General features: G+C 40.9%; 1 protein-coding gene across 5 annotated transcripts in view; it reads left to right on the top strand.

The window, feature by feature from the left end:
- Positions 1–18,215, top strand: part of GALNT15 (polypeptide N-acetylgalactosaminyltransferase 15) — a 43,563-nt gene that overhangs the window by 19,996 nt on the left and 5,352 nt on the right. For 4 of the 5 annotated variants that reach the window (XR_012667206.1, XM_048838515.2, XM_048838514.2 and 1 more), the window contains 4 exons: positions 11,590–11,757; positions 14,328–14,445; positions 15,269–15,463; positions 17,943–18,074. Coding sequence is in view for 4 of the 5 variants with exons in the window: in XM_048838515.2 (XP_048694472.1) it covers positions 11,590–11,757; positions 14,328–14,445; positions 15,269–15,463; positions 17,943–18,074 (613 nt within the window). In the remaining variant the exon portion in view is untranslated. The remainder of the gene's footprint in view (positions 1–11,589; positions 11,758–14,327; positions 14,446–15,268; positions 15,464–17,942; positions 18,075–18,215) is intronic. The other variant, XM_048838517.2, reaches the window with a different exon arrangement.

Raw genomic sequence — 18,215 nt, 5'->3', positions numbered from 1 at the left:
TAAACATGCTTGCTTTTAAACCCTGTATTATATTTACAAAGGTACACTCACCAGAGGTGTCTTCTCCGGTTTAATGGTCCGGGAGCCCGCCTTGGGAGTGTATTGGGTCCAGGGTGATGAACAGTTCCTGGCTGCTGGGGAGAAGGGATTCACCACTTGCCTGCTGTGCACTATCCTCAACCTCCTCCTCCTCCTCCTCATCTTCCTCATCCACAAAATCCTCATCCCTGTAGCATGAGACTCCCCCCTTGCAGGTGCACGGACAGTGATGGGGTAGTGGTAGGGGCCCCACCTAGAATTGCATGCAGCTCATCATACAAGCGGCATGTATGGGACTCTGACCCGGAGTGACCATTTGCATCCTTTGTTTTTTGGTAGGCTTGCCTCAGCTCCTTAACTTTCACGTGGCACTGCTGTGTGTCCCTGTTGTAGCCTCTCTCCACCATGCCCTTGGCATTTCATCTTTTGGAACGGAGTTCTGCCTGCACGGATTCTTCTCCCCATGCAGTGATCAGATCCAGTACCTCCCATTCGGTCCATGCTGGAGCTCTTTTGCGATTCTGGGACTCCATGGTCACCTGTGCTGATCAGCTCGCCACATTGGCCAAACAGGAAATGAAATTCAAAAGTTCCCGGGGCTTTTCCTGTCTGCCTGGCCAGTGCATCTGAGTTGAGAGTGCTGTCCAGAGCAGTCACAATGGAGCATTCTGGATAGATCCCGGAGGCCAATACCGTCAAATTGCATCCACACTACCCCAAATTCAACCCAGCGAGGTCGATTTTAGCGCTATTCCCCTCTCTGGGGAGGAGTACAAAAATCGATTTTAAGAGCCCTTTAAGTCGACAAAACAGGCTTGGTCGTATGGACAGGTGCAGGGTTAAATCAACCTAATGCTGCTAAATTCGATCTAAACTTGTAGTGTAGATCAGGGCAAAGTTTGCAGATGATACAAAATTACTCAAGATAGTTACGTCGAAAGCTAACTGTGAAGAGTTACAAAGGGATCTCACATAACAGGGTGACTGGGCAACAAAATGGCAGATGACATTTAATGTTGATAAATGCAAAGTAATGCACATTGAAAAGCATAATCCCAAATTATGTATACATACAAAATGATGGGGTCTAAATTAGCTGTTGCCACTCAAGAAAGAGACCTTGGAGTCATTGTGGATTGTTCTCTAAAAACATCCAGTGTGGAGTAGCAGTCAAAAAAGCTAACAGAATGTTAAGAACCATTATGAAAGGGATAGATAATAAGACTGCAAATATCATATTGCCACTATATCAATTCAAGGTACGCCCACACCTTGAACACTGTGTGATGTTCTGGTCACCACATCTAAAAAAAGATGTATTAGACTTGGAAAATATACAGAGAAGGGCAACAAAAATTATTAGGGTTATGGAACAGCTTCCATGTGAGGAGAGATTAATAAGACTGGGACTGTTCAGCTTTGAAAAGAGATGACTAAGGAGGGATACAATAGAAGTCTACAAAATCATGAATGATGTGGAGAAAGTGAATAAGGATGTGTTATTTACCCCTTCACATAACACAAGAACCAGGGGTCATCCAATGGAATTAATAGACAGCAGGTTTAAAACAAACATAAGTACTCATTCACAAACAGACAGTCAACCTGTGGAACCCATTACCAGGGGTTACTGTGAAGGCCAAAAGTGTAACTGGATTAAAAAAAGGATTAAATAAGTTAATGGGGGATAGGTCCATCAATGGCTATTAGTCAAGATGGTCAGGGATGCAACCTCATGCTCTGGGAGTCCCTAAAGCTCTGGCTGCTAGAAACTGGGACTGGATGACAGGGGATGGATCACTCAATAATTGTCCTGTTCTGTTCATTCCCTCTAAAGCATCTAGCACTGGCCACTGTCAGAAGACAGGATACTGGTTTAGATGAACCATTGGTCTGACCCAGTATGGCCATTCTTATGTTAGTTACAATATATTGTCTTTCCTTGAAGAATGTATCTTTGATTTGTAAAGACTTTCTTGACATTTCAGTTGTTCAGGGATGACTAATATAACAACCCGTACAGTGTTTTGGAAAACAGTTCAGATGCCCCTCAGATAGTTTCATCCTACACCAGCCTATATTTCAGTCTGCTTCCAGATCAAGAATAATATATAGTTTCATAGCTATGTAATTATTACTGTTTTGTGTATTGCACCTTTAAATCTCTAGGAGTCTGCTGGAGCTGCCATTTTGTGGCAGCCTGTTGCAGACGATGCACATACTGTGCTCTATCATGAAGATCTGGCTTTGGTTATTTCTTGTAGAAGAATGGACTCACTGCTACTGTTCCCATTTGTAGCTGATGGTGGCACAGTTGCTTTCTTCTCTCGTACCCCTTGCTGACAGTCACTCCAGTCCTGCCTCTCCTTGCAACTTGACCCTCCAGGCATGTCATTTTAAAGTCTCTCCTATTCCAAAGGACTGCTGTCCCAAGTCTACATAAAAAGATACCTAAAGTTCCATTCTCTTCCACCCCTCTTCCTGGGGAATTACTAAGGCCCACAGGTCCTCAGCTGGGATCTTCAACATAGACCATCCAAGGAAATCCCCACACAAGTAGTTCTAGTCAAACTCAGCTGCCAGTACTTTGCTAAACCCTGTCATGAAGGGAGAACCCACATCTCCTGACATCTTGGTACTCCATCAGTCACAGCTCCATATTAAACCATTGTTTGGGCCCAATGCAGTGAGAATCACCAGCTCTTGTAGCCTTTGCCTTTTAACTGTCCACACACAAGGTTTTCCTAGCCTCAGGTGGCCAGACCTAACACCCTCAGCTTCCTGGGCTAACTTTCCAGGTCCCATGCCCTCCTTTCTCAGGACTTCTTGAAATGACTCATCCTAATGATTGTGAAGTTCTTTTGGGCTCTTATTTCAGAGTGTGGGCTCTCAGATTTCTTCCTGGCTCAGGCCCCTCTAGTTCTGGCTGCAAGCTTCAGGCCTCCCAGCCATCTGTCTGCCTGTAGCCCAAGAGAGAAAACTCCCAACTACCTCTCACTTAGGTATTCTCCCTGGGCCTTTTCCACTACTCTGTGGTCCTTTCCTTTATGAAGACTCAGCTTCTCCCCCAGCTGGGCCTCCTCTTCAATTGGACCTAGCCCTCCCTCCAGGTGCAAGCAGGTGCCTTAATTGAGCTCTCTAGCTCCAGTTAACCCTTTCAGTGCCAATATGAGGTAGATAGCCCACCACACAGCCCTTAATCTAAAATACAATTAATTCAGACTGAGAGGATATAGCTGATTTTTTGCATATGGGAAAAGCATATCAAGTAGGTTTGATGCTTGGCCCCTGAGAACACCAAATGGAGAAAAAATTAGCCTGGTTATGTCTTTTGTGGAAGGTTTGACTGTAAAAAGGCACAGACTCCATGTTTCGAGTATAGGAAGGCAGGGTTTTCTCATCCCTTAGCAGTCAAAATATCTCACACTAGACCTCTTTCTGGATGCACCTCTCCCTCAACCCTTATTTTAGATTCAAATCTATCATCATGGGATATTTCCCTCTATTACTGGACACTATATACTCAAATACTGAATTAGGAACAGAAACACAGATCCACTAAGGTTCTCGGGTGCCTAAACCCCAGATTTAGGCACCTAAATTCAATTGTTAGGCATCGCTGCAATCCACAAGCCACCTGCTCAGCTACTGCTTAACCCTGTAGGCATCCAAACTCACTCAGCGCCTAAGCTTTTGCAGTAAAAGTTCCCTATGTGCCTATGTTTCTGCCTCTGGACATGTGTATTACTGCCTCCCTCTAGGTGTCTGGATGCCCATCTCCTGTCTAACCCTCAGTGCAATCCCTAGACTGGGAGAAGATAGGTGGGGAAACTCCTAATTTGCCTCAGGGACCCAATCCTGTAGGCATGCTCAGAGGTTGCCTAACTCCATACAAAAGAGCTGGAGGGGGAACCTCCCTTATAACCTTTAGCCAGGTGGTTAGGGTACTCACCTGGGATGTGAGAGACCTCCCAGTTTAAATCCCCCCTCTGCCTGGTGAGGTGAAAGGATCTACACAGGGATGTGCTACCTCTCAGCTGAGTGCCCTAGCTGCTAGGTTATAGAGTCATTATCAATCTTTCTGGTGCTCAATTAGTATTTAATTAATTAATCAAGTGGAACAACTTTCATAGAAGAGATTGAGGGAGATCCACATCAGACTAATCTATAATCCAGTGGCTCAGACACTCTCCTGAGAGGTGGCAGAACCCTATTCAAATCCCTTCTCTTCATCAGGTGGAGGGGGGACTTCAACCTGTGGCCTCCTACATCCTGGAAGCGTACCCTAAGTACTGGGCTAAAAGTTATAAACTCTTCATTTTGTGTGGCATTAGGCAGCCTCTGAGCATGTCTGCTGGATTGGACCCCAGAAGCGTGTTTGGCAGAGGAGCACCTATCTTCTCCTGGTTCATGGATTGCTAGCCGAGAGAGGTGACTAAATCCAGGCATTATGGAGGCACCTGTCTTCATGAGGCAGACGGGGTGTAGGACACATCCCTCTGGTCGACATCTCTCATTGGCAAGGTTAGGCATCACGCCTCCTGGCATGCTGGATTTTGTAGCTCACATTCTAAGGTACCTATCTCTCCCCACATATTGTAGAGGGAGCCTAGGCACCTAACTCAGGCTTTGTGAATCACAGTGTGGTTCCTGTGATTTTTCTAGGTGTTAGGCATTACAACACGGAGAGTTTGTGGAGCCGGGTCCAAAGGCTTCAAAATTGTTAAAAGAAGTTAATTTATCTTCTAACAATCTGGATCTCTTCATTTGGTTCTACAATGTAGATCACCAATTATTTATAAAATTGTTGTTAAATATAATTAAGAATTACTACAGCAACTGAAAATTGCCACATTGTCTGTTTGCTGCTGTTAGAAATCAGAGTTTTGCCAGGTGTCCAGGATCAGACAAAAACAGTTCTATTGTTTAGAAAATGTGTGTGCAGGTGTTAGTTTTATGCTGATTTAGCCTAAAGAATGTAAACGTTTTCTACAAAAATCAAACGTCTTCATCTCTTCTCAGCACAACTACTGCAACTCCCTTCTGTACGGCCTGCAAATCCCAGCTTTCCAGATTCCAAAATTCACAAAAAACTGCTGCCTGCCTTCTCACATGCACAAAGAAGCATGAACTTATCACTCCCTTTCTCACAAAATGCCAGTAGGTCAGCATTCATTTCAGTATACTGTTCAACACTGACCTTGCTTTTAAAACCTTTCACATACTTAGTCCCCTGCAACTATGTAGCTGACTTCACGGACTTTGTCTCTCTTTCTGCTCTTCTTTTCAGGCCCTCCACTTGTCTAGAACAATACTCATTAATATGTTTTGCACTTATATAGTATGTTCATCTGAAGATCTCACAACCCTTTATAAAGGTGGATAAGTATTTCTCCCATTTTAGAAATGGTGGGGAAAGAGAAGTTAAGGTTGAAAGCCAAGATTTTCAAATATGGCTGGCTAAAGTCAGGCATGATTCATGAAAAAGAGGTTTGATTCTCAAAAGTACAGAGCACCCATACAGCTCCCAACTGACCTCAGCACCTCTGAAAATCAGGCCACTGATTTAGGTGATAATTAATATGGATTTTGATATCTCATACCCAAATTTGAAACTTTTGATCTAAGAGACTTGTCGGCCACAGTGGGAGTAGATTTTCTGGAATTTTTAAAAACAAATATTGATTTCAGACCCGATCTAGCAAAGCACTTAAGCACATGTTTAATTTTAAGTATGTGAGAAGAACCAGTAACTTCAAAGGAACTTTTCACATGTTTGAAGCTAAACCCCATGCTGAAGTGCTTGCTAAATCATGGCCTTAGCCTTCTGCTTGCAGAAGCTTCCTTTTAATCCTATTAGCTCCACCTCATTTAAAACTTTCTGCAGTATTATTTTTCTTGGGAGCTTTCCTGCAAGGTGATTTCAGTGGAAATGCAGGTGCCCAGACAGTGCCCAAAGGCAGATGCTTGCCCCAAATTTGGGCCTGAGCAAGAGAGTCAACATGTAGCTTGGATTCCTGAGCCATCTCATTTTTGTACGAAAAGATCCACTCTGAGAGTGTATTGAGGACAATAGGAACATTTTTACAATTGTTTTCATTGCCTGTGCTCATTTTAACCATCTATTCCTTTCCCAGCAAAGCATGGTACAAATCAATACAAAGCCCTTCTAAAAGCAGTCTGTATGAAACTTTAAGCAGAATGGTTAATTAATTCTTCTTTTTCTCTCATTATTCGTATTTTTACAAGCAAAGAACACAATGCCCACAGCTTACGTAGAGGGTAACAGGAAAACATTGCATTTGCAATTGTATTTGGTTTAGAAATCCCCAAACAGGAAAATTATGTTTGTTTGCTTTTTCGTAGGTCTCATGTGCGCCAGGCATTTGAAATATTCACAAATTAATAACGCCCCACTCACATTGCACAAAGCATTGCTGCCAGTTCTTTTTGAGTTTCCTTCCTCCCCTTCTTCTTCAGATTCCATGGAATAAAATTAGCAGCTGTCTGCCAGGGTGAACATTTCATTTCAAAGTTCCGAGAAGGTGCTGACTGTCTGCCAGCTACTGAATTAAGAACAAAACAAATTACAAGCAACATCTTCCAACTTTCAATTACCTTTGGCTGAAAATGTGCATTTCTAGCCATGTGAACACTAAATCCACCATTGAACATGCAGAAAACAGATGTTTTAGAAAGGATACTTTAATATTACAAGAAAGATAAGGCAACACTTGATTAAAATAAGAATTGGATATTGATTAGTTTTATTAAAATTAAAGCTGCTAGATTCCTTATTTATGATCAGAAGGACCTTGTAACAATTTGAAGTTTAAGCTGGTGTAAATTAGCACAGCTCCACTAATTTCAGTAGAGCTATGCTTATTGACACCATCTAAGGATCTGACTCTTAAATTTCTAAATGGTATCTTAAAACCCTGTGAAGCACGGAATTCTGAAGGTGTTATCATTTATACAGTAATATTTTTAAAACACAGATATCAGTTTGTAGTGCATATAATTCACTTGAAAAAATACATTACTGGTTCTTTTACTGAAGAATTTGAGGTAAGGTGCAATATGGCATATCCAATGAGTTATCAATTGTCTTCAGTTTCATAATTTTCCACGTGCAAACTTTTTATTTAATGCTTATCCAAAAGTCCTTTTTTTAAAAAAAAAAAACTTGCTTGTTTTAGTTTTATATCAATCTTTCCATTGCTGAACAAATTTTAAACAGCCTCACTTATTCTGCTTCTGACAGATTAAGAGAGTAGGCAAAATTGTGCAAAATGTTCAGAAGAGTAGGTTGTTTTGAAAGCACATTTTTACCTGGTTTGGTGGTTGTGATTGATTTGGTTCTGGTTTCCTGATTGGCTGAGCCTATTCCAGGTAGTGCAGAAGTTTTGTTTTCATAGCACTGACGGTCTGGATCCAAGATTTAAAACAAAACAGCAACAACATATAGTTTTTAAAAAAGGACCCTCTCCTGCAAACCCTTCTGGTTTTAGTGCTTATTGTCATGAACAATCCCACTGAAGTCAAAAGTGTTATTGGAGGATTGGGCTCTGATATTGGCAACAAATTAGAGAACTAAATCCAGAAAGGATGAGACGTAAATGAATGGAAAATATAATAAGAAGAATTATGCCAATATCACACCCTTAGATCCAGAATTTTATCTCAGTTATACTAGTGTAAATCCAGAGTGACAATATTTACTTCGCTTCAGTTATTCTAGATCAAAAAGAAAAGGAGGACTTGTGGCACCTTAGAAACTAACCAATTTATTTGAGCATAAGCTTTAAGCATAAGCTTATGCTCAAATAAATTGGTTAGTTTCTCAGGTGCCACAAGTCCTCCTTTTCTTTTTGCGAATACAGACTAACACGGCTGTTCCTCTGAAACCTGTCATTATTTTAGATCAGTGATTTTTAACCTGTGGCATGCAGACCCCTGGTGGTCCACAGACTATGTCTAAGAGGTCCGGGAAAGGTGACTCGGAAAATAAAATTTCAGATCCCAAAAAAGGCATTCAGTTTTTCTGATCAATCATTGGGTGTGTGAGTACTCCCACCTACAGGTCAAAACTTTGGAGTATTGTCATTACTAGAGAAGCCCACTGTTTAGGGCCCTGTCTCATGCTGCGTCAAATGCTGTGCTGAGCATGTGAAACATTTATAGTTGAATTCTGTTCAGTCAGTTTTCAGTCTAAGACTTCTATGGTAGGGGTCCGCAGCCACAGGTTGAATTTCCAAAGGACATTCAAGATGAAAAAAGGTTGAAAACCCACTGTTCTAGATTTACACAACTATACATTAGGTAAAAATCTGGCATCCTACTCAAGCATCTTTGAATTTTTTATTCTAAATAATTCCCCATTCATAATTCTCTTCCTAATCTCTCTCACTCTAATATGAAATGTTATTCTAAAATAAACTACCTTACAACAATTAGTTTATCAGTTCTATCTATGTAAGAATATTTAGACTAGAAGCAATAGACTAGAGTGTGTTCATCTAGTAGCAGCAAAGTGAAGCAGGAGTTTCTAGTTCCAATTATAATCATCAATCCCATTTCCACTCAGGCAGCTGTAAGAGGCATTGAGGTGTTTATGCTGGAGGAGGACCTCAGTAGTAATTTTTACTCTAAATGGTGCACACTGCTGTTGCTTGCCATTTAAATTGTAGTTTTATTGACTTGCATTGGAGTTATATGATATTCTTTAAGTTTTGACATTTAGTCATGCAAGATGTATTACATTTTTTAGCTTCATCTGGCTATTCCTTAGTAAAAAGAAAACAAAAAAATGCATGACTGAACCAATTAAGTAAATCCAGCAGTAAACTGCGTTCAATTTTAGCACATCCCAGAAGAAGGTGGTGACTTTTATTCCGCCTCTTTCCTTTGCCCTAGTGTTCTCAGTCGGAGAACAAGGATTGACACCAGCTTTCTTTGGAAAGACTTCTGTTGGCTTTCGTTTGAGTGGAATGCTGTCATTCTGAATACAGGGAAATCTCTCAGGATACCATCAAAGGATGCAATGAGAATTTGATCTTTATTATTTGTATTATGGTAATACCATAAAACTGCAGTGAGGATTGGACTTCATTATATTAGGTGTTGTACAAACATATAGCCTATACCGTATAATAATGCTTCAGAAGAAAGTGAAGCCCAGAATATTCCTGGCCGATTGTCAATGTTGTCATAGGGAGATTCCTTCCTGAACCCTACTGCAATTGGCTCATACCCTGGAGCATGACAATGAGTTACTTGGTCTTAACCTGTATGATTACAAATGTTATAATTGGTCATAAAGTTATCTAATCTAGTTTATAAATCCAGTGCTTGTCTCTATGAGCCCCTATGATTGTGAATTCCACAGGCTGATATAGTCATTTATGAACAAGTATCTTCACTTATTTGTTTTAAATCTATCTGCTTTTAACTCAACAGGTGACACTCCCTGTTCTCTTACTATGGGACAAAGGAGAGACTGAGCAGTTTTAACTATACTCTCCATAATACTACAACTCCCCTCTTGCCATTGAAGACCCATGGACAGTTTTTCTCCACACGTTTCTAAAATCCTCACTAGTGGAATGAGAACTGTAATAGAAAAAAGGATTGAGTCCCTCCCTACTTTCACTGAAAACCATCACTATAGTGATTGTAAATGCAGCAAAAATATGCCAAGGTCATACAAACATCATGCAGAATTGTCAGCTCCCAAAGCTGACATCAGTCTCTCTTTCATTGCCCTGGCAAACAGTGAACAGATAACAGGATACTGAAGACTATGGTGTTGACCTTTCCCTATTGGCTGGAGTGTATTTAAACTCAGCTCCTCTTAAGAATGATCTCAGACCAGCAGGGCTAAAACTTTTAAAGAGAAGGCCTTTGGTGTCTCTTTGGCAAAACATGCTGCTTTCTACACAAAGGGGGCCAGATTCTTCTCTCACTTAGGGCTTGTCTACATGTGAACAGGTTTCAGAGTAGCAGCCGTGTTAGTCTGTATCCTCAAAAAGAAAAGGAGTACTAGTGACACCTTAGAGACTAACAAATTTATTTGAGCATAAGCTTTCGTGAGCTACAGCTCACTTCATCGGATGCATGCAGTGGAAAATACAGTGGGGAGATTTATATGCACAGAGAACATGAAACAATGGGTGTTACCATACACACTGTGACAAGAGTGATCAGGTAAAGTGAGCTATTGTGAGCTGTATGAGCTTATGCTCAAATAAATATGTTAGTCTCTAAGGTGTCACAAGTCCTCCTTTTCTTTTAGCGGATACAAACTAACACGGCTGCTACTCTGAAAACTACTCTTATTGCAGAATCACAGTGTCTTTTTCTGGTTTGCTTTAATCCACAACAGCTATTCCCACTTTATACGCACCCCTACCTTATTCTGGAACAGCTTCCCTGTGTAGACTAGCCATTATACTGAAGTCAATGGGAGTAGCTCCTGTGTAATAGAGCAGAAATGGGTTACTTTCCTCTTCCAAACAGCTTTTTTCCTGCAGCTGTCAAATCTGTAATGCTGTAGCAGTTGAACTATTAAGATGGTTTCCAAATGTCATGCACCATTGATTAGGAAACAGGTTTTGATACCACAGAATTTGTTCTTTGCCGAATTCCTGATAATTTCAGGATGTCATGAGGCTCATTGTTAAGCATCATGAGATGTCTGACATGGAAAAATACAGAATAGTCCTGTTCAGATAAAGCCAGATTTAACTGAAGTTAGAAATTAATTAAAGGATATATGTCCATGGGGTATGGGCTCCTTTCTGGCTATTACAGACAGACAATATAATGGAAACAGTGCAGTGGCAAGAAAATTACAAGTATATGCTAAGAGGGAATGGAAATGTTAACTACACAGATTGTTACAAAGCAACCATTATAATATAGTACAGAAAAAGAATAAGTATACTATATTTTGAACACTTGTGTTTTCAATTTAACCTTATCAGATGAAAAATAGGTCTCTTCCAATGACCAGTCCATGGAAAATTATAAGCAAAATACACCTCCTAAATTCCACTATTCAAGAATAGTTCTGCCCTTAGTCATACCCATGAAACCCTGTTGAAACCAGTGAGGTTGTAAGGGCAGATTGTGACCCTTTGTCTATGCAATTGAAATTTCAGAAGGTAGAACAGTGGACAGAATGTGTCCAGCTGTGTAAAAGATTCAGTGCCAAATCCAGAGATTGTAAGCTTTTGGGGGCAAGGACCATCTCTTGGTTCTGTATTTGTACATTTTGATAGTGCAACCAAAGTAAGACCCAATTAACAGTGAAATGACTGTGATTATACATTCTTAATAAATTAGTGTCCCCTACTTTACTCACTATAGGTTCAATCTTTCAGTAGGCAAAGCACACTCAACTCCCAGCAGCAGAGGAGTTGAGGGCAATCGGTACCTCACAGGAGTGCTCAGCACCTTGCAGGGTCAAATCCTAGAACAAATGGTTTACTAACACACTACCAACTTATTCCCCAACTTGGCTTTCAAAAGAAAATAAATTCTTTTCAGAAATCGAATCGTCTCCCCTGTCATAGATGTCATTGACTGGAAGACTTTTCAGTATCATCAGTCTGTGGACCTGCAACGAGGTGGATTTGATTGGAAATTAGATTTCCATTGGGAGCCGCTGCCAGAGCATGAAGAGAAGGTACGCCAGTCTGCCATCAGCCCCATCAGGTAACAGTTCATCAGCCAATATGCTTACTCTCCCCTCAGCAACACAATCACAAAATCTAACACACCCTCCAGCTAACTGAGAAGAGAGAGGATTACATTCACAGGTTTTTTTGGCCCGTAACTTTTGAGAGGAGAGGGTTATTGGTTTACATTAAGTTTACATATCCGGTAGGTTTTAATTTATTAATAATATTATTACACTACAATAAGGTCTATGTTATGGCACGTGCTTCCAGACACAGACATTGATCCAAACAGTGTACAATCTGACAGCGGGGCTGGAACAATTTGTATAGTGGGGATGCTGAGAGCCATTGAACCAAACTGTAAACCCTGGATATAACGGAAACCACTTTAAGCCAGGGGGTATGGAAGCACCCCCAGAACCCCTAGTTCCAGCACCTACACAAACTGAAAAGACAAGGAATGGGGGGAGGGGAAGATGCCATATACAAAGTTATTAGGATAATGATAGTCACATGGCTTATTAATTACATGTTGATGTGGGGTGTATGTGTGTGTATAAGTTTAAAATATGCTAATTTCCCCATCCCTTGACCCTCACTCAACCATTCCTCTCTTGCCTCTTTCTCCTGTACCAATTTCCAACTTCAGTTCCATATTTCCTTCCCTCCATAGAGTTGAACAAGTCAGTCATGCAATAAATGAAATAGATTAATAGTTGATGTACTCAATTAGGCTCAGATCCTCAAGGATACTTAGGCACCTAACTCCAAATTGAAAGCAAAAGGATTTTATATGGAGTAGAAAAAAGTGTGGGAATTGCAGATGACTGAGGTGGAGCAGCGGGGAGAGGGATGACAAAATAAGAGACAAGTAGGGAGAAGTAAAGTGTGGCAGTAAAGTAAAGTGTGGCAGAATTATGCAGAGCCTTAAAGGCAGCCACAAGAAGTTTGAGCTTAGTGGAGGTGGACAAGGGGGGGCCAGAGGAGGGTTTCAAGTGGGGAGATGTGGTCAGATCAACATGTGAGGATAATCTTATCTGCTCTATTTTTATGGCCTGGAGGAGGTGATGAAGTAGTTGAGATGAGAATCTGGGGGAGGTTTAATCTTTTTTCTCTGTTCACCCAGCTAAGAGCCTCAAAATATTATGCAGGAAAAAAAAAAAAAAAAGGCTGCAAGATTTGGATATCACCTAGAAGTGTCCGAAGAGGGAGGAGCTGAAGTTCAGACCTAGTTTACTGAGTGACAGGGAGAATGGTGGTGTGTTCAGTAGTGACAGAGAATGAGTGGAGGTCAGAGGCATTCAATGAAGGTGGCAGTGTAGTGCTGGTTTGGCAAGAAAAATGGTAACATGAAGGAAAAGAGAACAAATATGTAGTGGAAGAAGTCTGTGCAACAATGAGAATGATTTCTGAGGCATTCAGTGGGACAGAACAGACAAATTGGAGGTTGAGGTGAGCCAGGGTTGCGGGTTAGTAGGACAGTTTACAGTGGGGGGTCAAGAAGGAGAAAAGAGTCAATGGTGGAGGAGAGAAGTGAAGGGATTCAGCAACAGAGTCAGTGGAGAAAGAGGAGGATTGAGCAGGGAGAATGGGGGGGGCGGGGGGGAATGAGTATAGAAGAGCAGTCATAGACTTGAATGGACTGGAGGTCACAGAGGGCTGGGGAATGTTGGAAGAGATGAGGCAATAACCTGAGAGACAGAACTCTGCTACTGAGAGATCAAAGAAGCAGCAGCCTTTAGTGATTCCACAGTTTAGTTGACCCAATGCCAGGCACATCTCTTGGCTGGTCCACGCTGACCGCAAACTTATGGCCAACATCAGGTCAGCTAACTCAGGTGTTCATAACCATGTTCAAACATGGTAAAATTGTAGGTAAGCCCTAGAATCTAGGCTAATGAGTAACCTTGGTGAGAAGACTGAGGGCAGGACTCAAAAACAGAGAGGGTGCTAAGAGCAAGAGGGTCAGAGGGAAGGAAGCAGCTTCTTCTCTGCAGAGCTTTACACAATAGTGTCTTGCCTGGGGTGTCTGCAAGTGTAGTTTTGGCCATCTCTGTTTAAAGTAAACAGCAATTGTGTACATTTGTAAAATAAATAAATTACACTGGGAAATACCCTGAGCCCCATTTCTCTCCCAACAGCAAAATGGCTCACTGCAAAGTCCCAAAATCTGCCAGTAGTCAGCAAGTGGAAAGCAACACACACACACACACACACCCCTACCTTTTAAACTAGAAACACAGTTGACACTTTAAAATTCCCCTGCTACCCTCTCAGTGATTGTAAGGCCCACCACAGGATCATACATTGATTTATAGAGACCTCTCCATGATCAGAAAGAAAAGGAGTACTTTTGGCACCTTAGAGACTAACCAATTTATTTGAGCATAAGCTTTCGTGAGCTACAGCTCACTTCATCGGATGCTTATGCTCAAATAAATTGGTTAGTCTCTAAGGTGCCAAAAGTACTCCTTTTCTTTTTGCGAATACAGACTAACACGGCTGTTACTCTGAAACCTCCATGATCAGAGTAAATCTCATTCTCTGTTTAACTCTCCATCCTAAATTGCAGCAAGATTCACTTTTAAACTGTGCTCTGTCTAGAAGTCCCGTGGTGCCTGGTGGAGTAGTGGCAATGGACCGACATTACTTCCAAAATATTGGCGCTTATGATTCCGACATGACTCTATGGGGGGCAGAAAACCTAGAATTATCTATAAGGGTAAGAATCTGAAGAAAAATGTCAAGTAACTATTGTGTGTTGAAGAGAACCGCATTTAAGAGCCCAGAAGCAACTCAGAAAATAAAAACCAAATACAAAACTGCATCAGGTGAAGAGAAATTACTGTTTTCTCAGAGAAATCTACCCCTAAAGTTGTCCAGCAAGATGTCAAGTGACAACACACAGAACCACTAAGTTAGAAGCAGTATGTCATCAAAACAAAGTCTCATTGGCTGACCCTCATCTCATGAAAGGACAATATTTTTAGCACCTTCTGAAAGCTGCATTTTGCAAATGAACCCTTTCATGCATGTAGTATTTGGAAAGTGTTAGCTGCAGAATCTTAACAACTGGAATGGACACAGCAGTGTGCCTTTAACACATGTTTAACAATTAATGTTAAAGACTTGAGTAAATCAACAAGTTGCACACATGTTAAAGACACACTGCCTTTTCTACACTAGGCTGTTAATATATGTTAGCTAACACCTCCCAAATCCTAGTCTAGATAAGGCCTCAGAACACAAGCAACCAAATTATAGCTGCCTCCTTCATGGGTGCACTGGGAGAATGGACTTCCTCCTCCTTCTGAGGGCCTCCTCCTTGGGGCACCCCTAACTTGGCCCCATCAGTATTGTTATCAGATAAAATGAATCCACAAGGCTACTGGCCAGAACAGATTTTTACTCATGTCAGTGTCTATTTCACCTTGCTTTGCACACCTCGATTACTTACCATTTGCTAAATGGTGTTGATAGCGATGTACTGCCTGCATAGCGGATACACCATGTTAGAGTCCTTTTTGTCTTCATCTGTGTTACAGGCCTGGCTCTGTGGTGGTTCTGTTGAAATCCTTCCATGCTCACGGGTGGGGCACATCTTTCGAAATCACATCCCGCACACTTTTCCCAACGAAGAGGCTGCAGTGAGGAACAAAATCCGAATAGCAGAGACCTGGCTGGATTCTTTTAAAGAGATTTTCTACGAGCATGACACAGTGGCATTCCTAATTAGTAAAGTAAAGACATAAGTGATGGTCCATCTCAGGAGGGAGTAAAGTAAATCCTTACCATTTGGGGAAGGGGAGGAGAGAGAGTTTTTCTTTTCATAGCTGATGAATGCTGCCTGTTAATGTCCCACCTATTGTTTAGCCACTTCCAGAGGGAAATAATTTTGTCTGAAGAGAAAGAGACAGCTAGTACACCACACTCAGGAAAGCATTTATTGAGGTATAACACTCACAGTAAAGGTGACGTCCTGTTTAGCTCAGGGTTGTCCAGAAGAAACTGGCTATATTCTCACAAAACTAGAGTGAAGCACACAGGAAGATAACAGAAAGGCTCTAAGAGCGACAGACACCCCAACCACGATACAACAATTAGATTTTCATTTGAGGAGTCATAAGGATGTATTGAAAAGGGGATTGGATACTAGCAGCCATTCTGTCTTACAGTTAGGGTGTGGTACCATAATGACAAAGCATCACTCCTCACAAATCCTCCTGGAGTGACAGCCTGCTCCAGAACCACAGTTTAGGTGGTGGCTGTTTGGGTTCAGCCCTGTGACTGAAATATGTCATATACCCAAACATGGGTTTCTTAAAATCCAGACAGCAGGGGTTGTTGACAATCCTGCTGCTAGCCCTATTTCTTTGGCTCTGGTACATTTCATTATACCAGGAACCTTTTCCACTCACTGGTAGGGCAGAAGTTTGAGCAGTTTTAGCAAGCAGGTGAAAAAGTAGAATCAGTAAAGGAGAGATGTCATTAATTTTAAAATGCTGTGCTTACAAAACTGAAGAATGATGCTACATCTAGCATTGTGTGGGTTGGCACTTAGCACTGTATGAGTTTCCTCAAACAATTTTGGCACTGCATTTCAATCCTGATCTGCCAAACTCCAGTTGCTGTAGTCCTGAGTTGCCCAATCATGCTAAATTTTATGATAAGTTTGAGACTATATCAAACTAATATTTTTCATCTGATTTTTTTCCAACTGAATTTTCTCTTGCTACTTATATTGCAGGACTTGAACCCCATGGGCCAAATTTCCATCTAATTTATACCCCTGCTGTCTCTTTGAGTCAATGAGCTAGCAGTGTAACTGAGAGGAGAATGTGAGCCCAGGTCTGCAGAGATCAATGACTGGTTTCTTATTTCATTTAATAATTAACTGAAGGTGCTTCTTGTTAACCTGGTAATAACTTTATCCTGAGCTAGTAAACCCTTCAGCTTCCAGCGTTGCAGTTTATGTGCTATCAAAACCTTTGCCTTTGGCCTCAAAGTTTATTTTGCTTAGGTTACTGTTATTATCTCACAAATATGAAGTACCCTGAAATGATATTCATGTTCAGCTAACGTAATATTAATCTATTACCTTCTTCCACATACAGTATTTTTGTGTTAGTATAGCATGGTGTATTAATCCATACAGGTAATGAATGAAATAATTTGCAATGCATTCACTTGCAATCATCATAATAGTCTTGTCCCTCCATGATTTGTTGAATTAATAGGGTAAATAGGGCCATCTACTGGCCACTGGAAAAATCCAGGGAATATTAGCTGAACATTGACATCTATTAAGTATTTAGATTTTAAGCAATTTAGATTGCGTTATACATTTTTTTCCATTCAGAATTTATTTTTTCTGGGTCTGAACTCTTAGGATGTGGTTTCTTCATCGCAGGCTCAGAGTTGGAATAGTTTATGTGACAGAAGAAAATAACATATCCTATGAATATTATTCAACCATTTATTGTTATTATTTATTACCAGTATTACCGTGCTGCCTAGAAGCCGTCATCATGGACCAGGACACCATTGTGCTGGGCACTGTACAAACACAGAACAAAATGATGGTTGCTGCCCCGTAGAGCGTCTGCAGAAATAAATTATTCACATAATAAAATGAGCAATTAATGGGAAAAATAGTCAAATCAATTGTTTATATATACAATTTGATCAGTATTACTGCATATGTTAGACCAACTTCTAAGCTCATTCAAGAGAAGATTTTGGTCTGTTAAAGCCAGGGCATTAAATGGCAATTAATAAGCCAAATTCTAACAGCCTATGCAACCCCATTGGTTTCAGTGAAGTTAGTGTAGAATTTTTTTTTTTGTTCAAAAGAGGGCAAAGAATTACTGATTTTGCAAGATAATTGTACTTGTTATGGATGATGAAAATCCTTATTCCCGCCCCATTTTTAAAAGATCTTTCCACAGTATGCATCCGATGAAGTGAGCTGTAGCTCACAAAAGCTTATGCTCAAATAAATTGGTTAGTCTCTAAGGTGCCACAAGTACTCCTTTTCTTTCTGCGAATACAGACTAACACGGCCGTTACTCTGAAACCTGTAATTGTAATTTGCTGTACATACGGGGTGGCAGAACTGAGCCCTCCCTGGGCAGTATATTTCTTTTACAGCTTCTCAAAACCAAATATATTAGTACTTGTTTACTATCCATTCAACTGCTCTATGCTTTCTCATATAAGGCTGAAAAGCCAGACTGCAACGAGCGCCTTCAACTCCAAAAGCGACTGGGCTGTAGAAAATTTCATTGGTTTATATCAAATGTATACCCCGAACTCTACCCACCAGTGTACAAACCAAGATTCTCTGGCAAGGTAAGAGGGAAATTTATTATTATTTGTATTACTGGAGTACCTAGAGACCCCAACTGAGATCAGAATCCCATTGTGCTAGGTGCTGTACAAATATATAGTAAGAGACAGTCCCTAGCCTGGACAGTTTACAATGTAAATAGA

The sequence above is a fragment of the Caretta caretta genome, chromosome 2 (assembly GCF_965140235.1).
Source record: "Caretta caretta isolate rCarCar2 chromosome 2, rCarCar1.hap1, whole genome shotgun sequence".
Taxonomy (NCBI): domain Eukaryota; kingdom Metazoa; phylum Chordata; order Testudines; family Cheloniidae; genus Caretta; species Caretta caretta.
This window is presented reverse-complemented; position numbering and strand designations above follow the sequence as displayed.